Source organism: Corvus hawaiiensis, chromosome 3, assembly GCF_020740725.1.
Source record: "Corvus hawaiiensis isolate bCorHaw1 chromosome 3, bCorHaw1.pri.cur, whole genome shotgun sequence".
NCBI classification, from domain to species: domain Eukaryota; kingdom Metazoa; phylum Chordata; class Aves; order Passeriformes; family Corvidae; genus Corvus; species Corvus hawaiiensis.
Genome location: NC_063215.1, coordinates 48,148,289 through 48,172,679, shown reverse-complemented (window position 1 = coordinate 48,172,679; position 24,391 = coordinate 48,148,289). Strand labels below are relative to the sequence as shown.

The 24,391-nt window shown below is 36.7% G+C and overlaps 1 protein-coding gene across 1 annotated transcript in view; it reads left to right on the top strand.

Annotated features, from left to right (window-relative positions):
- REV3L (REV3 like, DNA directed polymerase zeta catalytic subunit) overlaps positions 1-24,391 on the top strand; it is a 118,085-nt gene that overhangs the window by 48,698 nt on the left and 44,996 nt on the right. Inside the window, exons 3-12 of the mRNA XM_048295958.1 lie at positions 94-168; positions 1,596-1,756; positions 5,696-5,792; positions 14,152-14,246; positions 14,821-14,925; positions 15,884-15,968; positions 16,054-16,202; positions 16,496-16,624; positions 19,145-19,382; positions 22,460-22,599. Coding sequence (XP_048151915.1) covers positions 94-168; positions 1,596-1,756; positions 5,696-5,792; positions 14,152-14,246; positions 14,821-14,925; positions 15,884-15,968; positions 16,054-16,202; positions 16,496-16,624; positions 19,145-19,382; positions 22,460-22,599 — 1,274 coding nt within the window. The remainder of the gene's footprint in view (positions 1-93; positions 169-1,595; positions 1,757-5,695; positions 5,793-14,151; positions 14,247-14,820; positions 14,926-15,883; positions 15,969-16,053; positions 16,203-16,495; positions 16,625-19,144; positions 19,383-22,459; positions 22,600-24,391) is intronic.

Sequence of the window (24,391 nt, the reverse complement as noted above, 5' to 3'; positions counted from 1 at the left end):
TGCTTATTTCATGCTCCTTATAATAAAATGTCATTGAATAAATGCCACAGCATAACTGGCTAGCTCTTCTTGCTTTTATTTCTTTCTCTCCAGGCCTTTTTATGGTTACCATGAAAAGGAGAGACAGTTTATGAAGATTTATCTTTACAATCCTGCAATGGTAAAAAGGTAAGGATGTGGAAATACAAAATTCTGTCTGATTTCCTTGTATCTTGAATTAAAAAGTCATGTTTGAAACAAGATTCACCAATAACTTAACAAAATAAAAGCTCCAAAATTATTGTCCCACAGTTTCCAAAACACTTTAAAAATTGCTAATTTTAAACACACCAATAATCTTTTAAAGCAGTAGCATGTTAGGAAAACAATACCAAAAAACACTTGCCTTTAGTTGTTTTGTGTTTACTGTAATTCTTGAACACTTAAACAAATTTGCATCAGGTTACTTTTCCTGTAACTCTTAAGTAAAAAAATGTAGATGTCTTTCATATGGCTTCATTTCATCTATTATGAAGTAAATTTTGGTAGGTTTTATTTCCAGCAACAATTACTAAATTAAAGATTTACTTGGAAAACTGAATAGCTTTTGTTATTAGACAGGTTTTCTATTTCTCAATAGGATAATGTTCTGTTATATGAAAGTGCTGTTGATTTCGATCTTACTGTCAAAGTAGTTGCAGTAAATTCAGGAATAAATAAGGAAGAATTATTTCCCAAGCTTAAACTGAAATCCCTTGAGTGTGTGCTATTACATACTGTAACCTTTTTTAAAAGGTCTGATACATGATCATAAGACAGGATTGTCTTGATTTTTCTTCTAGGTAAGTGAAATTTTGCGCAATTTAACCTTCTGTCAATGTATGACATGGCGGTTGTTTCAAAATTTGGAGCTTCTCATGTTTGAATTGCTCCTATCCAAATAAAGACTGACACTTCACTTAAATTATTCCTTTCTTTTTTCTGTATATAACTTTATTTTTAATCCCATTTTGTTGCGTTTACAAATGCTTTGTGCTTTTTTTTTGTTGTATAAATATATGTTAATTTGAGATAATCATATTGTACCAATTTATAATTAATCAGATACTTGCAGTTATTTTTTAATGTGTATCTGTTTAAAAGAGAGGATTTGTCCTTCTACAGAGTTTTAAAATACTGCTTCTGAGTACGCTTTATGTAGCTTTAAAGCCATGAAGGACGTATATATGTCAAGGAGAACTAGAGAGACTTTCAGACTTTTTACTGGTGTGTAGGCATACAGCTGCCACAGTTGTTCTGTTGAAAGATTTCCATGGCCTGTAGTGGCTTTTGGATCACTTGCAGGAATAGAATATTGTAGGATTTTTTTTTCAGAGAGTTTCATGTTTTTTAAGCTGAAGGATTCAAGGCTCCTTTATAACTAACACCCAAATATTGTATAATTATTAGCAGAGATCATTTTTGTTCGTGTGTTATTGTGAAAACTCAGTTCTTAAGTTAAAAATACAACTAAGGCAAAAATTAAAGTGTCTAAGTATTTAATATTTTGATAAAGTCAAATATCAATATTATTGTACTGAAATAATTTTTTATTTATGTCCTAATTTGTCTTTTAGAGTTTGTGAGCTTCTGCAAGGTGGAGCCATAATGAACAAATCTTACCAGCCTCATGAAGCCCATATTCCCTACCTCCTCCAACTCTTTATAGACTACAATTTATATGGAATGAATTTAATAAACCTGGCTGCTGTCAAATTCAGAAAGGCAAGGAGAAAAAGTAAGGTGTTTATTTCTTAAGACCAAATAATTGCTTTGAAGGCTAAAAAACTACCATTTTGAACAAGATGTCACTAGCTGTCAGGCGTTTGCTGTAGTTTGCCTGAATGGGTATTGTGTTGTTTCCATGAAGTTTGCGTTCTGTGTCAAAACAAAGTCCATATGTAGCTTTTTTCCTTTTTATACCTCTGTATGAGGATTGAGGAAGAGCCTGCTTCCTGAAATGAGATGCTGTATATCAAGAAACAAGTGTTCTATCAGCAGCGCAGCTGTGACCATTTCACAAGATGACCACGTGGACCTCTTTTCTAGATGAAAAATTGTTGATACTCAGTTGAAGAATTGACATGAAAGATAGCATAATAATACTGTCGCTTTCTTTTTTAATGGTTTTGATTCTTATATCAATTCAAATTCTTTTTTTGTTGTTGTTGCAGTAGTGTCTTTACAAAATTTGGCTAATGATTTTGCTCCGATGACAATTAGTGTTCTTAATTAAAATGCTTGTGTTTGTGCTAAAGTCATTTGCTTTAAGGTAAAGTTTGAATTCTTAGTGTGTGAGTAAAGGAGGTATTTTAAAAAATTAGTTTGTCCTTTTGGATGTACACACTGACATAAAAATTAAGTTTGGTGAGAACATCCCTAATTCTTCTAAATTCTTCGTTATAAAGGAGAGATAACAGTAGGAAAAGCATAATGCCATTGGTACTTAATGTTTAATGAAATAAGTATTGTTTACTTAAAACATAATTGTTCCTACAGCTAAAACAAAGTTGAAAGGAATGGTGAAGTATTTTTCTGTAAAAATGACAAGCAAGAATCATGCTTCATTTCCTCCTTATTTTTATTGCCTGTATATTCAGACAGCAATAGAGTAGCCCCTGGAGTTTTATAACTAATTATTGTTTAAAGGAAGATACTCTTTTCGTGCTCAACAATAGGCCACACTTTTTGCTGGTGTCAAAGTGTAGGAAGGCAGAAGCTCAGCCATGGACAGAGCATCTTGAGGAGGTATAGTCAGGTACCTTTAGTCTTCCAAATATTCAAATCAGCCTTCTGGAAACATGCAATGTGATTGTATCAAATAGTTGCTTCCATTCTTTTTCCATAGCTCTTTTTTTCCCTCTCTTTCAGATGATAGATGAAAAACATATGCTGTTTATATTCTCCTTCATCATTTATTTAAGGATGAGAGACCTAAGTCTTGAATGGAAACAAGGGGGTGAAAGAGGAGCATGGGCTGAGACCAGTGGATTTTAACTGTTCTTATAGGGAAGAATCCAATAAAATAAAAGGAAAAAAAGGACACTGCCTTGTCTGGCTTGTTCAGATACTGGTTGCAGTGCTCCTAGGAAGATTTATTCTGTTTTGCATGGCTCCATATCACACATGCATCAGTAGCTTGCCTCACTCTATTGTTGATCCCCAGGTGCAGGATCGCTGTCTCTTGCTCCTGGCACAGCAGCTGAATCCCTGGTGCAACCTTACAGAGGCACTGATGTCAAGAGGCCTGTCCTTGTACAGTAGCTCTCTCTGAGCTCAGGCTGTTGGAGTGGTGTAGAAGGCACAGCCTCTGCTTGCAGCTGACACCCTGCCTGTTCCTTAGCATCTGTGGTGGTGTGCATTCCTTTCAGTCAAGTATAGCTGTGTCACACAGGCCGGGTCAAACATTGTTTCTTAGACAGCAGTAAAAGCCTTTGTCAAAAGATGTGCAGCAAACACTTACCTTACTTGCCTTGCAGATGATGATACAAAGATGAGTCTGGCAATTAATATGTTCATTTGTCAATGTAAGCAAGCGACCTCAGGAGCCTGTTCATAGTGGTATTTTTCTCACTGAGATAAGTAGACCTTTTTAAAGGCTGAGAGAGGTCAGCATGCAAATTTGTATTAGCAGGAACGTTCTGCCTTCATCAGCCTGTATCCAGAAGGTGCAGCCGTTCATTTTCTCAAGTCCTTGTCTTTATGGGCTGTGAAGAAGGCTGCCTATTCATTTATGCACCACGTACTACTGTAACTGTTGCAAAACTTTTATTTTCAGTAGCTGAGTCTCCTTCTGTAGTATGATTCTGAAAGACCTTGATGTGTCATTGTCTTTAAAGATCTTTATATCAAGAAAAGGGGAATATTAGGTGTCCTTAAATCCCTATCCCTATGATTAACTTTACTGAAGAAACAAACTGATACAGGAATTTGAGCCTCAATATTTAGAAGTATATGAAAACAGGGCTCATAGGGAATAAGAAAGGGAATAATGCACTGAACCTGCTGTGGTGTGGTATTTGAAATGCATATAAATTTAAAAAATAATAGTATCTATTTTTCCAGTTGGCCTGTAATCTTGCATAGCTGCTGTGAGATTTATTTTCCTTTAAAATATACAACTATTCAGTCCCATTTCATCAACTTAAAATAATCAAGTTGCAGATGAAAAATAACAAGAGATATTTCCATGCATAGTCAGCTTACATTTTAATGTGGAGAATTAGCTGATGTGCCACGCAGTAAAAACATGGCTGTGTTTCTTCCTGGACTAGCTGCCCAATGCACAGACAGTAAGGTGTGCTAGATTTGAGCTGGATCTGTGCAAATGGGATCAGATATTTTGTGTTGTCTTTCTGGAAACGTCTGCTTGGGCATCGAAGTGTATAGACTGTGACAGCACTGGTGTGACTGAAATATGAGCTGGCTTTGCATAAGCAAAAGAGTGTCTTTTCACCCCACTTGAATGCCGCATCTTTGTGCCATGTCAGTACACTTAAGAGTCTGATGTAAGGGCAGGGTTTGCAGGAACTAGTCTGGGTGCAGAAAGCTTGGTCTGCAACATAGGGAATTAAGCCTGCTTGCTTCTGTTTGTAGCTTCTGAGGTTCTTTGTCATGGTGTCTGCCAGTTGCTTCTGTAGTAACTTAGGGCTTTTTCTACATGACGTATCCCTAAACCAAATATTCCAAGTAGTGGAATTCACATTGGCAAAACTATTACAAAATTTATAGGATAAAAAAATACATGTTCTAATAAATATTTAATTACTGAAGACCTCTGACAATTGAGTTGTTTAATTGGTGTATTTTTAACAATTGCGGAAGTGTTTGCTATGGCTGAAATACCAGAAAACTGCTAGTGCATGACACCAACATAGCTGAGAAAATTCAAGGTTCAAGCTGGTCTTTCAGGTAGAAGTGGGAGACTTGAGTAATTTTCAAAGTCTTCTCCCATTCTACCTCCCTACAACTCTATTCCTGGGCCTTTTTCTTTCTTGGGCCATATCCTGTGTATATTGTCTTTCCTTTCTCTGAAGACTGAGGGTTCAGGTGGAGACATCAAGGGAGGTAGGAATTCTTCAGAGAGGACTTCACCAGCATGACTTTGGAGCACACTTCCTTACATGGAGACCTCCGAGCAAACTTAGAATGTTTTCTTTATTTGTAGGTCAGACAGCATCTGCCTTCATTGCAGGTTTCCACTTACTGCTACTACCATTGTATCTGGAATGTATTGTATATTCCCTTTCAGCTCACAAATAAGAAAAGTAGAAGTAGAATTTCATGTTTTCTTTGGTTTCTAATTTTCATTGGAATTTGAACTGTAGACCCAGGAAATTCTGAAGTTTACGTCAGACTCTGTATGATTTATTTTGAAATTTTCACAAATAGGAGAAGATTGAGTTTAGGTTAAGATATAAATAGAATGCAACAAATGTAATTCTAATAATGTCAGTGTGTTGGCAATACATTTTTCTTTTTGTATGTGTCTACGTGTTAGAAAACCAGGTCATTTATACAATAGCATAGTTATTGGATGAAGATGATATGCAATGCTATTTATTCTTTAGGAGCAGGTGGACTGGTAATACTAAATAATAAGTGCAGTATATAATGATATTTGTAAAAAATACTGCCACATAAATGAATTAATTTCTCATTCTATTTTTTTCCCTAGGTGATACATCAGGTGTAAGTAAACATCATAGAACTCATTTACCAGAAAATTCAAGCAACGTATCTTTCATTGAATGGGAAGAGGATGAAATACCAAGGTCAGCATCCCAGGTTTTTCTGTTGTATGCCTTATTTTCTTATATACATCATCTTGCATGTAAAACAGAGTTCCAGTCTCTTATTTAAAAGACCTTTACATGTTTTACGTGTTAAAAAAAAAAAAAACAAAACAAAGGTGATAAGGTAACACAAATCATCATTATTTAGTTTCTTTGTATAGATTTGGTCACCCGATGCTTTCTGGTATATGGTTATAAAAATCCAACTAGGAGATAATGGGCAAAATTTGACTTTCTAGGGTTTGGAATTATGACTTTGATGAAGAACTAAGCAAGCTTAATAGTTACAGAGAATATTTCCACATCAGTTCACAGATTGTGTTTTTGTAATCATCCTTAACTAACATGACCTCACTGGTGAGGCCACATCTCAAGCCCTCTGTTTGGTTTTGGGCCCCTCAAGTACAAGAAGGACATTGAGGGGCTGGAGCGAGTCCAGAGAAGAGCAATGAAGCTGGTGAAGGGTCTGGAGCACAAGTCCTGTGAGCCACAGCTGAGGGAGCTGGGGGTGTTTAGCCTGGAGAAAAGGAGGCTCAGGGGTCCTTATTGCTTTCTACAACCACCTGAAAGGAGGGCGTAGCCAGGTGAGGGTTAGTCTTTTCTCTCAGGTAGCAAGTGGGAGTGGGAGGACAAAATGAAATGGCCTGAAGTTGTGCCAGGGGAGGCTGAATATTAGTTTCTTCACCGAAAGGATGGTCAGGCATTGGAATAGGCTACCCAGAAAGTGGTGGAATCTCCTGGAGTGTTCAAAAAATACATGAATGTGGTGCTTGGGGGACATGGTTTAGCGCTGCTAGATTAACAGTTGGACTTGATGATCTTAGAGGACTTCTCCAACCTTAATGACTCTATGATCCTATGAATAGTGTGTTATCAGAGAATTTCAGTTTGTCCATTTCAAATGGTAGCTACATAAGAACCTCAGCTTAGAATTTTCATGTCTGTCTCCCATGCTTTTCCATTTTCTTAAGCATTTCCTACTTTACAGTTTGTAATTGTTTCACTTCTATAAGAAAATTGAATGTTTCTGCAATTTTGGGGGTTTTGTGGCCAGAGTTGGGGAGGGGAGAGAAAGTTACAGTATCTGAAGCTACTTTGATTTGTATAGTTTATCTACAGCAAGTTCCTTCTTTAAGCTATTTGCTAATGTTTGGCAGGTCCTTTTGTCATCTAGTAGTCTTCTCATTCTTTGGGTGGTTCCTGTCATTCTTCTCTGAAGAGCTTATTGGGCTCAGTAAGCCACGCTTCCTGCTAATATTATGTACTGGGAGAATGTGCTTCCCCAGTAGAAAGTGTGTGCCTTAAACCATACTTCAGGTTTTTCTAGTGTGCAAAAACATGAGCCTGTGTTGGTTACGTCTGGTTTTCTGATTCTATTGCTACTTTAGGGGATTTTGCAACAACATTCGTGATCATCTTACTTCTGGTCCCTTTATGTGCAGTTGTTCTTGGGCTGTTTCTTCTCCTTTTTGGCTGCATATTTCATTCACAGTCCATTTCAACTTTTATTTGGCTTGGTTCTGCAAGCCAGCTTACTTAAACATTAAAGGTGTGATCATAAGTTAGCCCAGGATTATCTGATGTTACTTTACACAGATCTGGGATTGGCAAGTAAAAAGAAAGCAAAGTAGTACTTCTTGGCTGTCAAAACCAGAGAGGGATGAGCTCAGCAGAGCAGGAGCCAAGGATGCAGCCTCATGGCTGTAACTACAGGTCTTCTTTCCTCCTCCTTCCACACTTCCATGTATACAGCCAGGGGTGCAACACCTCACTCGTGCCAGTCCTTCTCCAGCGCTCACAGATGTTCCAGAAGTGGGATGTTAACAGTAATGGGGAAAATACCAAGACTGTGCATTTCCCTGGCATTCGTTTGCTGAAGTTCTGGCAGCAGGAATTTATTTCTTGAACGTAAAGCCTGAATACTGCATAATATACTACACAAATTTCTCTCTATGCCATATGCAATGATAATGGTAGTTCCTGATACATTTTACAGTTTCATTTATCATGCCAATTTGTCTTGTGAGCATTTTAGGATTTATTAGTACAAGATGTTTCTCTTCTTAATTTTTTCCAATTGAGAATCTTCTGTTTGGAAGCCACTGTAAGTTCCTATAGAATCTTACATCCCATTTTTAAATTTCATTCTGTTTCTATTATTCTACTTCTGAGTTATCCTGCTTTTGTTTTCTGTTAGTATGATCTGGTTATGTATCCAGCATGTCTACTGGCTTGCCTTATCAGCATATTTCATTACTACACTGCTGCATTTTCTGCCAAAAGTATTAATGAGATGTGAAGTAAACTCAGTCACAGAAACTGGTCTGTATTCAGTTCTACACATTTTGTGTTGACGCTCTGTCCTTTTTGTATAACCAAGAGGAATTTCACATTTAATTAGCTCTTAAAATGCTTTAATAAATTAAGAACTCATTTATGGTTTCTTCAGCTGAAATTGTTTCCTATTTGATACTGTGTTAAACATTCTTTTGTCTAGAAAATCAATTTTTTTATTTAGGGTGTTCTAGCATGACTGTTCCCCATGCTGTAGGACATGAATGCCACAGCAAAGCAACAAACCTAAACTTTTCCATCCTAATTTTACTCTGTTCTGTATCTACACAAAATTATTTGCCTGTTAAAATTTCTCCTGGATTATTTATGGGAGTCATCAACTTAAAACAGTGCTCTTGTAACCAGACATACTGCAGTGCCAATTCCAGATTGCCTTCCTACTTAATTTCCTTTCAAATTCTGAAAATTTGCTTCTAGTTTGGTTTAATGGATTTATAATTTTCATTATCAACCTTACTGCGGGTAAATCTGACTGAGATAGTATGAGATATCTATCCAAGGAAACCCTTGTAATTGTGTCCTAAAATGATTGTGACTCAACTGTTTCTATTTTTGCAGTCTACAGCATTACTCAGTAGTTGGAAAGCTGCCTTTCTTCCTTGATTTCTGTTTCTTTAACAAAGTATGTTCTGTATTCCCAACATACTTCCATATCAACAGCTGTATTCATTTCTGGTTTCATGTGCAATACCAGCACAGTCCCCTCACTTTATTGTCCAGTCCTCTTCAAGTTCTATCCAGTTCAAATTGAGATATTTAACTGTTTTGTGAATTGTTTAGCAAAGTTTTTTTACTTACTGTATTTCACCACTTGGCTGCTGTTTTCAGTAGCATTTGGAGTTTCTTCTAAATACCACTGAACTCTTAAGTTCTTTGCTTGTCCTTTATATCAAAGATCACATAAATCTTTCCGTACCTTTCAGCTATATGCTGAAGTTATTGGTTGTTCTGTCAAGAAAAAGCAAGAAGGGAAAAGACAGTCAAATGTTGTTTGAGACCACAAAATTTCTAGGCCTGTCTTGTATTCACAGTGACTGGGATGTCTGTTCAGACTCATTATCCTTCGTGTACATTAAGAATACATTTTAGAGATAGTTGAACGTGTATCTACCAAGTGCTTGCTGTAAGTGGCAGTTAACAAGTTCTCTTGTTTAAGCAAGCAGTGCCAGCGATTGGGCATCTCTTGACTTTGGAACACAGTATATCACTTGGCTGAAATACAATTCTGGATACCTGGAAGGTAATTGCAAAATTTAAAAGTCACATATATTACATGAGCAGCATGGGTAAATGCTAGTGATGGTTCCTTATTTCAAAAAATGTTTGAGAACTATGTCAAAGTGTCTTGGTGACTGAACTCCCTCTTCCATGCTAGAGAGCACCGTGCTACTCGGCCACTTACCAAGAACAGCATTTAACCCAGCCATGTCCTGTCCTGCTCCTGGCAAATCTCCAGATTATTTACTTGCTGCTTTGATTAGTGCACTGTATTAAGCCAGAGACACTTCTTTTAATGTAATTCTAGAATGATTCTGTTATCAAATAGATAAATGTCCAAAATCTCTAGTGCCCAGGAATCCCATATGTTGTAAGGCTTTTAGGTATAATACTTGCCAGTGTTGTCGCACTGAAACCTACAAAGCCTGCCCTAAAATGGGTGGCAGTCACCTGAACCTGGTAGTGCTATCCAACAGTTTTTGACATGAGGAGTTCTGGACATGAGACACATTTTTTATCCCGCTCAGGCAGCTGATAATAAATGATGAAACACTTCCATGAGTTCCATTGAGAAAACTTTCTGGTAAACATCAGACTTAATCTTAACATCAGAGTAATCTGCTAGTCAAGTCTGCCACTTGGACATGATGTGTTAAAAGCAGAATGATTGGTAGAATGCTTTTGAGAAACACTTTCTTTTTTTAAATCCTAGATTTGCTATTAGACTTTAGTTTATATGGAAGTGGAAAGATCTGACAAGTAACACTTTTGCACAAAAATATCTAGCAGATATGTAATATTGCAGATTTTTGCTAGGTTTGTGGCTGTCATAATTGCTTTTCTCGCTTGTCAGCCTGTGCATGTTTTTATTTAGCTATTTGATTTTTTAATATAATGTGCACATTATTTAAGTCACTTGAACATCCTGAAAACAAGGACACATTTTCTGCCGTGAACAGAGTATCGAAAATTATAATGTCGAATTTTAGAGTCTTTATCAGCACAGTTGAGTAACACCTTTCAGATTCTCCATGGAGTTAGTTTTTGTCTCTTGTGCTCAGTTTAACATTACAAATACCTCAGATGTGGTCATTACAGAGCTTGTTTCCTTAGGCTGTCTTTAGTATTGGTGAATTAAGATACTGACCTTGTTCATTATTTATTCTTCAAGGTTTTTCAGGACTTTGATCTACCTAGCTGTATGTAGTGGGCACTTTTTAAAATATGTGTTGACTGTAGGTTTAATTCATTGCCTCAATGTCTGAGAAACCAGATGTTGGTAGTTTCTTTGGGTACAAGTTTCATCCTAAACTATAGTTTTTGTCTCAGTGGATAGTGTGATCAAACTATTACTTTCTTCAAAAATAAGGACCGTTTTCTCTGTTCTCAAAATAACGTATTTGGAGCTTTTTATACAAAAGTAAAATGGATTTGTATTGCAGTTTTTCACCTGGTATGTAGGTTTAAAAGGCAATTTTAAATTAACTGGTATGAGTATCCCAAGTAGCCTAGCCATGGCAGGTCAGTGTTGTGCAACCCTGATTTATCTTGCTTCTTTGGAGAGTAAATTTCCATTCTCATGCAGTTGGGTTGCTTCTACACCACTTCACTTAACCCTGTCTTTCATATATCTGTATTACAAGTTTTATCTTGTGAACAGTTCTCTCTACATTCCTTCTTAAAAAATGAAACATAGGTGCTGTGAAAAGCTTTGCCTGGGACTTGCTAAGTCACTTTTCTAACCTTGTTCTAATACAGATATTCTCAAATCATGGTTTTGGCATTATCTAAACTACAATTTTTCTTTGCAGAACTGATGCGTGCAGTGTGAGGCAGGTGATTAGTCTGTTGTATAAGGCACTCTGTGTCAAACAGGCCACTTCTGAGTATCTTCCAAGGCATTACAACTGCTTATGACATGAAGTAGTTCATATTTTCAACTAACTACAGCTGGGAGACTAGACATGTTCTGACTTCTTCATGCTGTCTTCTCACCTGCTAAAAACAGCACTGTACCTGCTGAGGAAGTGTGTCTTGATCAGGGAGAATGGGAAATATGGTTACTTTGTGTATATGTTGCACACATTTGTTTTAGGTGAGCAAGAGCACCAAACCTAGCAGCTGACCAAGCTATTGCTGATACTCAGATAAAGCAGTTCCCAAAGCAGCATGTAACCATGTTAAATAACTAGTTCAGGACAGTTTGTACTCCCCCCTCTCCACCTCATGTTTTTGTTTTAGTCAACATAAATTCAAGTGTTAGAAGGACCAGTTAAAGCTGCTCTGCTCTCATATGCCCTTCAAGGTGTTTTTCCTGAAGTGGGAACAAATGACTTCTTGGCCTTTGTGGCTTACCTGAACGTTGCAGAAACTTGTAGTGCTACTGCTATGACTTCAGCTAGTGCAAGTGTCTAGCAGCTCGCCTTGACAAGTATGTTACATGCCAGGCCAATGTACCTGTTGTATTGGGAAGACATTTTTCAAGTGTAATGAAGAACTTACTGTGTGTGTCAGGTGCCTTTATTAGCTTCCATGTAAGTCTTTGGAATGTGTGGTTTTGACTGCCAGCCCTGCCTTCATTATGAAAGTGTTAATGGCAATTATGATGGTAAATCCTAGATTTGTTTCAGAAAAGGTCTGTTATTAGCTCAGTGTTTTTAATTTGAATAATGTGCCATGTAAATTGAAATACTGTAGTTTTTGACAGAAAGATTCCTCATATCTATTTGATTTAGAGCTTGGGCAAAATGAGCTAACTCTTTTCCTTCTAGTTGCTCAAATTGTTTGAATGAATTGCAGACAAAGAGCATGCTTCAAATTGATATTACTATGGAAAAAGACTTAAGTTACATTAATGTCTACCAGTTTGTTTTAAATTCAGCAATGTTGAATTTAGTGTTCTTCTTATATGAGAAATCCGTGTGAGAGTCTCTTGTAAGTAAGAAATCTGATTACTTGGAAAGCTCTTGGCCAGTTTTATCTTTGGTCTTGATCAGTTCTCAAATCACTGGCCATACTCTTGATGGGGATGTTGGAAAACCAAGACATAGGTTTGGTTTTTTTTACAAAACATCCTAGCTAAATGAAGGGAAAACAATAGAAAGCTGTCTTTGTCAGAGGAAAAGCAAATACTTCAGTTAATGGTTTTAAGTCATCAAACAAACTCCTCAGAAACAGGTCACTAAAACACATTTTTTCTTAAATTTTTCAAGAACTTTGATTCTTTCTCACTTTCTCCCTAACCCCCACTAGTTTTTGGTTTTTTAATTGTATTTTAAAAGAGAAAATTAGTGGAAGTGGGAAGCTCAGGTCTTTGATTTTGTGTCCTCCAGACAAGTCAAAGGCAGGTCTTTACCACATTTCTGGTATCAGTGACCGTTCTGTATTGTGGTCCCTTTTTGCTTGTTCCCAGAAGTGTTTTGATTTTGTAAAGGGAGCTAACAATTCTTGCAGCCTCTTCCCTCAGTCTTGTTTTCCAGTGATCCTGCAGCTGTTTCTTACTGTAGGATCAAAATACAAGTTTCAGCTTGCCTGCAGTTCCTGTTGCCCACTGTGCAGGCAAAGCTCTGTTTGAATCTTTTGATGAATGTGAGGTGTGTGACATGAAAATTATGCATTTTGAGCATATTATGGACTTGTTTCTCAGCTGATGGTGTGACTGGGAACAGAGGGATGTGATGGCAATGGATTGTCTTTAAAAGTGTGCATAGAATCATAAAACAGTTTGGGTTTGAAGAGCTCTTTAAATGTCATCTAGTCCAGCCCCCCTGCAATGAACAGGACCGCCTTCAACTAGATTATGTTGCTCAGAGCCCTGTAACCTGGCATTGAATGTTTCCAGACATGGGACTTCTCCCTCTTTTGACAGGCTGTTCCAGCATTTCATCACCCTCATCATAAAAAAAATCTTCCTTATGTCTTGTCTAAATTTACCCTCTTTTAGTTTAAAACCATTACTCCTTGTCCTATTGCTACAGGCCTTACTAGAAAGTTGAAGAGCTTGGAGTGGATTTTCAGTGTTGCCCTAAAAAATTTTAAAGGGTAAACAGACTTTTTCAACAAACCTGGGAGATGATTTCTGTTTGTTAGCTTCCTCCATGGACTCCGTAAAATTTGTGCACTGACAGCAGCAGGTGGAAGGTTACTGACATTTGCAGATCTGAAAAGGCACAGCAGGAAGGTGATCAGTCATTGAATCTGTTTCTAGTATTTTAAGTCTTCATCAAGCCAGTTATCCTTAGTTCAGTATGTGTTTGGGTTGTTTATTGTCTCTTTCTTATTCACCAGGCTAAATAAAGAAAAAACCCCAGAAAAAATAGTTGTAAATGTTGAAAGTGTTATGCATTGCTCTGAGCTGTGAATGAGAGAAAAATTCTTGCCTTTCTGGGTGCATGATCCTACCTACACACTTGGTCCTATTGGCTGAGTTCTACAGAACATTTCATCTTATATTTGAGGAGGAGAACATTATTGTAATTGCTTTAGTACTTGGAGTTATTTACCAGCTCTTTCTCTTCTCCTCACAAAAGAAAAATCTAAAGCCTTTAAGTTGAAGATATAGATTTCTTATCTAATTCGATTTGAATATGATCATTAGTTTAAGGACTTGGAGGTGAGGATGGGAACTGATAATTCTGCATTCAGTTAGTCACTCCTGCTCCCTCTGAAAAATTTTGGATATTAGTCCAGTTAAAAAACAGTGATGATGCATGTTTCAAACTGAGTGTATTGATGAAATTAACCTGTGGTATTTATGTTGTCACAGCTCTTTAATGTTGAAAGGTGTTGAGCCACAAAGTACCTGTGAATTGGAGGTGGATGCAGTAGCTGCTGACATTTTGAATCAACTGGATATTGAAGGTGAAGTGTTAATAACTTTCCATGTAAAATGGTTTTAGAACAGAAGCTATGATGTCATAGTTCACTCTTCTTTTAAAGCTCAGCTTAGTTAAATCACAGTCCGGATTTCAGTGTTAGTGAATTGTTAATCTCCAGATTTATAAAGTTGAAAAAAAATTAATTAACTCTGAAAGAAAAGAGGTTAGAAAAATAGAGCAATATGAAGAGATTTTTGTTAATGCATAACAGAAGGTTTCAGACTTACAGAAAGAATAGTAATGGAAATACCAACATGAAATGTGTGCATGTATGCATATGTATGTACTTACACCTGTATATACATATATACACATACTTGGTGGGAAGACCAGAAAAAAGCTGAAGGTCTAGATTACAAATAGGAGATCTAGAAAAGAAATGAAGTTATGCCTTAACTTTTACATAATACCAAGTCTTAGAGTAAGGCCAGAATGGCACTTAAAAAATAACAGGCTAGAATGACAAAGAGTTGAAGAAGAGTGTCAGAATCCAATTTGGGGAAAGAATGCTTTGTCACTTGGGCAGACTTCCCTTCATGTATGATTGCATATTTCAGCCCAGATTGGCAGGAACCCTGGTTTGCAAGCTATATGGGAGGATGAAAAGCAGCGACGGAGACAGAAATGTGAATCTTCTCAGATTAAGCCACCTGAGTCACAAGGTAAAAAAAAACATAAAAATTTGTGCAGCTGTTAATCCAAAACATTGAATGAGAAGCAAGCAAGAGGACAGAATTTAAATTGGTGTATCAAGTTTGAGGGTTTTTTAGATGTACTGTTTTTTTTGCTTCCAGGCTTACTGATGGTCCAGTATGTGTTTGCCAATTTTGAAAGCAGGACACTTAACCTTGCCTAACAACATCGTGATTTAGCTATCTGCAGAACATTCTAGACAGAATGAATGATAATGGCAGTTAAGATTGCATGCTTTGTGATGGAAAACATTTAAATACCAACAAAACGAAATCTCTTTTATCTTGAAGCTTTCCATTGTGGTTTATGCACAAGGGCAGTCCCATTTAATTTCTGCGGAATTATCACTAAGGTGATATTAGATTAGAATTCTAATAGGATAGACAAATCCCTGTATTTTTATGTAAAATTCATTACACAGTGAAGACTGTGCTCTGCAACGTAATTGCATAATGAACAGGCTATTCTCTGCGGAGCCTAGGCCATATTTCTTTTAAAGTATGAATGATATTTGGCAAGTAAGACAGAGGCTTGCAAGAAGGAAAGAGGCAGGTTCCTGGCTAAGACAGACTACTTTCTGATTGACTTTTTTGCTGTGTTTCTGTGTAATGTTAGGCTGCATAAGCCAGACTTCTCAAAATTGTTCACTGATTTTTCTTGGATGCTCACCTTGGTGTAATTGCATCGTGATTTGTAAATGCTGTTGATACTCTTGATACTCACAGTTGCAAATGAGATCAGTGGGAGTATGTGAAGTATTTTAAAGTTTTTTAATGCACTTTGAAAGTCAGCCCTCAGATTTGGCACTAAAAATTAGCAGGCACTTCGACTTCGAGCCTTTTCCTAATAAAATCAGTAATTTTAGCTGCTCTCTGTGTTGAGAGGTCAAAGTAAAACTGAATAACAAATATTTTTCAAATTTTAAAGACCGTGGATTTGTGCCAGCAACAGAGAGTGAAAAATTTTTTCAGAAGAGACTTAAAGAAATTCTCAAGCAAAATGACTTCTCTGTGTAAGTGTTTAGCCATTTGTCATAAAATATAGTATTCTATGCAAACCTTAAATATGCATTTAAAACTTGCTTTTCAATTAACTAGAACGTTGTCAGGATCATTGGACTACAGTAATGGATCAGAGGAGTTCTCTGCTGAGCTAACACTACATTCTGAGGTACTTTCTCCTGAAGCCTTTCCATGTACACCAGCTAATACGGTAGAAGTGCATGACGATAAAAAGATGAGCAAAGGTGAGTTTTTTTAATATCCTAATTGTTTAGGCATAAATCTGTGTCATGGTTTGACTGTTTATACTAAAAGCAGAAGTAAGCCAAGGAAGTTGTGATCGTTAGTTATGAAAAACCAAAGAGTAGTTTTGCTTTTATTTTTATTATTTTAGAGTAAGCCTTTCTAAAATTGCCACAGCAAATAATGGAAATATACTTGGATAGTAAAATCCAATCTAAAGTGGTTTGCTTTCATAATGTATCGGTCTTGACTCTGAATTTTTATGCTTTCTCTTTTTTTCTTTTTTCTTTTAAAGACTCCAATAGGATGCATACTGATAAAGAAGAGGAAGCACTTATTAATGAAGAAGCAATTTTAAACATTGTGGAGAATAGTCAGAGCTTTCAGCCTTTGTCTCAAAGGCTGAATCAGACTACAGTTTTTAGTGAGTATGACCAGAATGTGTTTTCCTCCAGACTATTATTGTTCCACAGTCTTTGTGTTCCCTTAGGCTACCTATCATGAAAGAAAGTAGTTGATCTCAAGGAGTTTTTCGAACAGATTAAGACTTCGCGCACACACATACCCTACCACCACCAAAACACACCCTGTGTTTTCTAAGAAATGTCACCAGGACTGTATTTGTAGAGGCTGCCTGTGTTTGACTGGTTCAGTAAGCCCTGTCCTCTTGCCAGGTCAGCTCAATGCAGTCTCTTGTGGGTGTTGCTCTTCCTTATGCTCCTAGGTCTAAAAGGCTAAAACTATCTGAATGAAGATGATTTTGACTGTCTACCCATGATACTCTTGCAGTTACTGACTGCATCTTTCATACAGTTAAGGTAGAAAACATGCATATCATCTGTCTTCAGACGTTCAGCTGTCTGGAGATACTGCGCAATAGTAGGTTGATAATGAGAGGCAAGTTGCAGCAGAGCATTTCCCAAAATTTGTAGATACAAAGAATGGCTGGAGGCAAAGAAGCAGGAAGCAAAATGTTTAAGAGGAGGAGAAAAACCATGGAAGTAAAATTGTGAGTGGCACAAGGGGGAAACAACAATAAAAGAACTTGTATTAAAAGCTACGTGAGGTAGAAATAGTTCAAATACTCTAGAGAAGATGAAAAGCACATAGCTCATGGTATGTCTCTGTCTGTGTTCTTTGGTAAACATAATGTATAATGTTAATATGAACCACGTGGTGTGGGGCAGGGAGAAGTATCTAAAACCCATAGTAGCCTCCATTTCTTTGATACCTATAGGGTGTGGATGTATGCTTGGACAACAGTATATGTCTGCGGGTAGTACAATATTCATCCAAAATGCAATTGAAATCTTTTCTTGCTAAGAAAGCAGGAGTGGATGAAGTTAGATTAAGACTGTAGTGCTGTTTTATTTTGTAGAGAATAGGCAAGATTTTGATTATAGGAGTTTAATAGGCAAGGATTTGGATTTACTGAAAGAACTATAAGAAATTCTGTGGGAGCTGGGAAACATGAGCAAACCTGAGAGGATAAAAAGTGACTAAAATAATATGTAGGGTATGCCTTATGCCTGTACATTTGAATTGCTCAACCAAATTGAAGTGTTGAAATGGTCTGGTTTTTTCCATTGACTAAAGAATCAAATAGAGATTATATGCTCTTTTTTTTGCCTTTTTTTCCTGTCCTCCCTTCTTGTAATACAGCTACTAATTTCTGGTGTCTTGTGTGACTATGAGTGACATGCTGCATATTTGGGTCTCTTATGCTTCTTCATAGCCTGCACTAGTCTTTATTATTCCTCTGTTGAGTTGTAGTGCCACAGGGACTGTGAACCACATGAATTCTGCTATTCACTGTGAATTATACCCCAAGGTTCATATTAACATTAAGTAGAGGTTGGAGTTTAATGATGGGCCTCACAAAGGGCAAAGGAGCCAAGAACAGAAAGTGTAATTGAAAATGGGTTAATTCAGAACTCTGTAAAAGGGGATGGTTTCTATTGTAAAGGGTTGCATGGGGTCTTGTGAAGCCTTTGCAAAATATAAAAAATGCCTTTCTCACCAATGTTGAGATCTATTTTATATAATTCTCAAGATCATTTTAATTATATCATGCTTTCCGAGGAAAGGAAGTAGAGATTGTAGTTCTTCAGCCAGAGAAGGAGAGAGAAGTAACAAAGATGCCTGGTAGACTGGAGGTCATAAATTGGTTATGAGGTCAGATGATAGGTAAGTAGGAAGAGAGTGAGAAAAATCTGTGACTTGGAAGAATTTTTAAGAAACAAAAGTAAAAAATGAGACGGGAAGTGCATTAATTACTGTAAGCTTGTAAGCTTGTGTCACATAAAAGAAAATAAAATTAAGGAGAGGACTGAAATCAGGTAAACTTTCAATGTTTAGAGAAACCTTGGAATAGAACAGCTTATAGTGACATGAAAAGGGAACCAAAGTTGAGCATTATAGTAAAGAACAGAAGGAGGAATAGTTGGTCAAAATCAGCATCCCTTTTGACAAGATGCAGTGATTGAAAGTCCTCAGGTGATAGAGAGAGAAGTGCCTAACAAAGCTAATGCAGCTGTTGAGCAAGAGAAGACAGTGATGCTTCAGAAGCTGGCACTCATGCTTGAATTAAAGGGGAGAGTGAAGCTTTACTGAACGTGAGGAGAGGTAATAGGAGAGTGGAGAGAGAATTGCGTCCACTAAATCTGGTACAATCAAAAGAGTAGGGCAGAAATCCAGAAAGTTGTCAAAGTTTTAAATACAGAGCTAGAAAAGATAAATCATAAAATTTGAAAACATAAGATACAAAAAGGCTCTGTTTCTGTAGCATGCCTTGCCTTAGACAGTAACAAACTAGTAGATTTTTAAATGGTATGGGGCTTTTTTTGTTTGGTTTGGTTGGTTTTGTTTTTTACTGGTAGACTGTAACTAGTCATTTACAAGTAGAACAAAATATAGATTCTACTTGTATGGGCTTTTTCTGCAGTGGGCAGTAGTGCTGATGAGGCCATGATTGATCTGTTGGCTGGATTGGAGAATGATGGATATCAGATGGGACATCAAAAAACACTCTCTCACCATCGTTCTCTTGGAAGCTGGCGAAATTCTCAGAACAGTGATGATGAAGAAAATGAGCCACAGTGTGAGAAAGAAGAAATGGAACTTAGCTTGCTAATGTCCCAGAGGTGGGACAGTAGCATGGAAGAGCCTGGGCCAAAAAGAAGGTATATATTTTCTTTTCTTAAGACGGTTTTGGTTTTTTTTTTTTTCTGACAGATCTTTCCTTCCTCCCACCTTGTTTTCAAGTATGCTATGAACCCAATGGGATGTAGAGAGGTCTCTGTTGACAACATGGAAAAATCTGTGCAGATCTTGGAATGCAAGCTGCTTAGATGATGATGTGAATCATGAGTGTTATCTGGAAATAAAGATTGAGTGTTTAGGTTTAGCCAAACACAAGCTTCTAGTTTTCTCTTTGAGGAAAAATTAAGTAGGCTTTTTGTTCAACAAGTCCAAATACAAGAAAATCTTTAGTGGTAGTTTGCTTATAAGGTCACACCTTGGATGTAGTACAAATGTTAAGGTGTATCTTGTACATCTTTTACTAAAGTCAATATTTAAGAAATATTCATATAAAGACTAACCAAGCAACCTGAGGAAAAAACACCCATTTGTTTCCATGCTCAAAGTTAAAATCAAAACATGAATGTTGCTAACTCTGCTCAACTGCTAAAGGTCAGCAACTTCAATATTTTTAAGGCCAAGATTCTTGGAACACCGTCTCAGGTTGTAATGACCTTTTGTACAGTCTGCACTGACAGGCATTGAAAGCAGCTATATCCAGTTTCTCTTGACCCCTGCTTATGGCACACCTTCTGATATTTATAATTCTGTTTGAAATATGAGAAACTTCACAGACATAACATTTTTATATTTGGGTTTTTTTCCTACATCAGAAATTGTCATGATACTGTGTTTCAGAGGACCAGAGAGGTATAGAAATACTTATTTTTTTTTCCCCAAAGACACATAAAAGTTGTAACAGAACCAGAAGTTAGTTCATTAGTCTCCTGGTTCTAGAGATAATTGATCTCTAAAGCTAATTTTCCTATCTGACCTTTGATTTTCTATGTTTTTTTCCTTCACAGTAGTCTGAAAAGTTGAAATTTCCATCCAAAACACATAACATCAAACTTCAGTTTAGTGGTAGTTTCTGTGAAAACCTGTATCTTGCAGAGTTCATTAGCTCAGGCACAGCTCTGTATGAGCTTGACTGTACAACTTCAGGAGTCAGGTAGGATCCTGAAGCAATTAACTGCTTTCATGCAGTACAGAATCCTATTTAAAAACTCAAGTGACTTGATGAGCTGTCTCACTAATATCTTGCTCACATATGCCTACACCTTAACCCCAGACAGAAAGCACAAGGGAAAATGTGCATACCATGTGCTTCCACAGGGAGTGAGCTTGTGTTCAGAGGGAATTGCAAGTTCTGTTTCACTGAGCTCTCTACAGAATTTGGACTGATTTCAGACACAAGCATGGGTATCTTTGCCCCCTGCATGATTCTGCTCCTGCGTAAAGAACCAGTTTGAGTCTGATGATAGATCTCTCATGATTTACTCTGCTCAGGCTCATTCCATCTGTATGGCTTCCTAATGCATCCTACCATATCCATACTATGGTTTTTCTGTTAGTGAGTATTCACCAATCTTCGTTATCTCAGAAAATCTATTGAGCTAATGAGGAGTAACCACACCCTATTGAGTGAATTAAATGGCTTGGGTTAGATTTGTATTGAACTGAAGAAAAAAGCCCATCAGAAATAAAAAAGCCCACCAAGACCTAGACCAGTTCATGTATGGTGGTCTCATGTGTGTTAGACAAATTTTCCTGGAATCCAAACTGATGGGCCTGAATGAGGAGAAATCCAAGCTACCTGCAGAAGTCATCTCCAGTCTGATCTGGTTTACTGAAGTTGACAAAGATTTACCTGGGATTACAGCATAATTCAGGTTGGAAGAAATATCCCCAGTTTGATACTAATTTGCATATAGAGCTGATTGCTTTATGCTGTACTTTTCCATGTTTTGGAAACATAGAAGAGGGACAACTAAGCTCACTTAGATCATGGAGAGTGTACCTAGTTGTGTTTGTTACTTGATTTTCCAAGTCGTGCTTCCAGACCTGAGTGGAAATTGTGGTTACATTTGAGCCTACTGTTTTTGAACTAACAAATCTGTCCCGATCTAAATTAGCTCAGTGCTGACATTCAGATGTCTGGAGTGGTACCATACATGTAATTCATGCTGGTCTAACTCCAGTCATAAAAGAGTTCTGCAGAAGTAAACTGTATTTAGGTTATTGTGGATTTTCCTTGTATTTATGCCTTTTAAGGTATTACACAAACTTAAACAAACAACAGACAAATTAAAAAACCCCAAAGCTCAGTTCCTTAATATGTATCTGGATTTCTTTCTTGTAGCCACAGAATACCTTATTTCTGTTAAAATTTTTGTCCATCTCACACTTTATTTTAAAAAAGAAGAAATCAAATTCCTAAGTGCTTGTACAGTTATAATCTACTGAAGGATTTGGGTTTTTTGTGGTTTTCTATTACATTCTTCCTTCCCCCATGCCCATATAAAGCATGCCACCTTAAAAACATGAAGAAGTCATAGAAGCTTTTCTTTGTAGATTCACTTCTTTTTTTTTCCCAGTGAATTTATGACTGTAAACATGGCAGTGTAGAACAGTTAACTTAGTTAAAGCAGCTTAAGTATTAACAACAGCTGCTTCAGAATATTCAGTGAGAGGTAAAATGAAACATAGTTTGGTCGTGATTTAGTTAAGCCTGCCAAGAGAGATAATTCTTATAATACAATAAAGATTTCTTAACAAAACCCACAAAAACTTCAGTTTAGCTGTTTGCTAACAGCTAAACTGAAGTAATTTTGCACAGTTGGTTTAGTCTTCAAATTTCAAGCACTTTGAAGCAATGAAAAATCTCAGTAAAATTGAACTAAAATTAAGCATCTAAATGCCTTCTCTGTATCTTCTTAAGTTAGTGAATGCTGCTGTTTAAAATGGTTGGCTACAACTGTTGCCTCTTAAAATAGTAACATTGAATAATATTTTGAATTTCTCAGAAATGTGACAAAACTTTTGTTTGTTTCCTTTTGCTCCCCCAAATTATACAACTACGTAGCACCATATCCCATTGATTTTCATGTTCCTTGTGGCTCATGGTGTTTTCTAATAGAAGTATTGTGCATCAATTAGTTCCTTCACTTTCCTCCAGGTCAGCTGGCAAAAATATGCATCGAAGTTCAACAGAAGAGGATTCATCTTCAGAGGAAGAAATGGAGTGGAGTGGTAACAATATGCTCCTAACTAATCTTTCAATACCTCAGTTAGATGGAACTGCAGATGAAAATGGTGGTAAGTAAATAGAAAATCAGCTTTAGAAGTTGAGTCATAGTTCATTTTCACATGAAATTGCTAATTCTCAAAAGTGCTGGCCATTTTCAGTCCTTGTTTCAATTGGAAGGAAAAGTTCTCAACAGATTTCAGAAGCAGATCCTTAACATCTTCCTTAAAAAACGACTGTATTTTAATCTCAATGCCCTATGGATGGCCAGAATCTGTTTTTCTTATTGTATCAATGATCCAAAATAGGACATAGTTTAATTAGTTTTATGGAAAAAAACAAATATGGTATTTAAAGTAATGATTCTGTAGGATCATTTATACTCCTAGGATAATTGTAAATAATAAAGATATTACTGTGTAAATTTAGGTGATTTTTTGCAAGTATTTGCCACGCATGCTAAAATATAGTGAGGCTTTGTTTGGGCCTGTGTTTCATTCTGCAGATTGCATGTTCACATTTGGGATTGCAATAGTTAAAACTATGCAGCAGCAAAGCTGATGCAGAAGGAACTGCCTTTCAAAATCTGTAAAAAATAAATTAATCTGTAGAGATCTTTTGCCATCTTTATATTATGCTGTCTTTGGTCAAATAGCATTAGTCAACAGAATGCACACTTTGAGGTTAGGCAAATATATAAATAATATTATTTGTTTCATTAGAAAATTTGCATGTCATATTATAATGTTCAGTTGAGAAAGTGAGCTATATGATCTTATTATATAGACAACCACAGCTATTCTTTTGTATTCAGTGTTTAAAACATAGTTTGCTTTTTCCTTTGCTTTTATAGGTATAATGGTAGGATTAATACATGGTTTGATGTACTGCTAATATGATTTGCTTTTGTCAAATATACGATTGGGATTTCTTTATTTGCCATACTTTCTAATTTGTTGTAATAAGAGATGTTGCTGGATAATGAGACTGTATCTTAAATAATTGTTTAAATTTTAGCATATTTTAAGTATGTGAAATGTCACATGCAGAACGTCAGCTTAGAAAGTTTATTACTGTGAACTTTTACACTGATTTCTTATAATAGTAAGTATAACAGTACTCTTTATAACAGTAAATTCTAAACAGATCTCAGTCCAGGTCCTCTAAATTAGAAAATGCCTATCCACACACGAATCTGTGTTCGTATGATCTGACTGACAAGTATTTTTGCAGTTTTTATATCTGAATAGCCAGGTATTTTCCAGGTGTTTGTTGACACTGCCAAACTTGCATTTTCTGAGTTTTCAGTTAATCATCTTCATTCTTTCTGTGGACTCTACCCTCAAAGAATAATAGGCAGCATCTCCCAGCTGTGTTTCACAGATCAGGGACTCTGTGTATGCATTAGAAAATGTTATTAGAAACAGATTGGGACTTCCTTTATTTTTCTCAATGACCAGCAAATAAATTGCTAAGATGAAGCAGGATGAATCTAAGGTAATCCCCAAATTGGTTGAGATTTACAGTAAAGGCCCAAAGGATCCCCAGTCTAGTACATCAGTGTGTAGCACATGCTTCCAGATCATACAGCATATTTCATAACTCCTATCCCCCTTCAACATTTCAGCTAAAGAGGTAGACACATGAACAAATTCTGTGTGCCAGGTGCTCTGTGGTAGCTGCCTCTTTGCAGTGGTATAACCTCTCTCAAGTTGCTTGTGGTTCAGCGAGGTTATGAGCGAGCACACACTTGTTAATTTGTTACCACTTCCCTGTCCATACTTATCCTGCAACGAATGTGGTGAAAGTATCACTGAGAGAGATGAAAATCATCACATACCATGTGATGAGTCTGCACAGGAC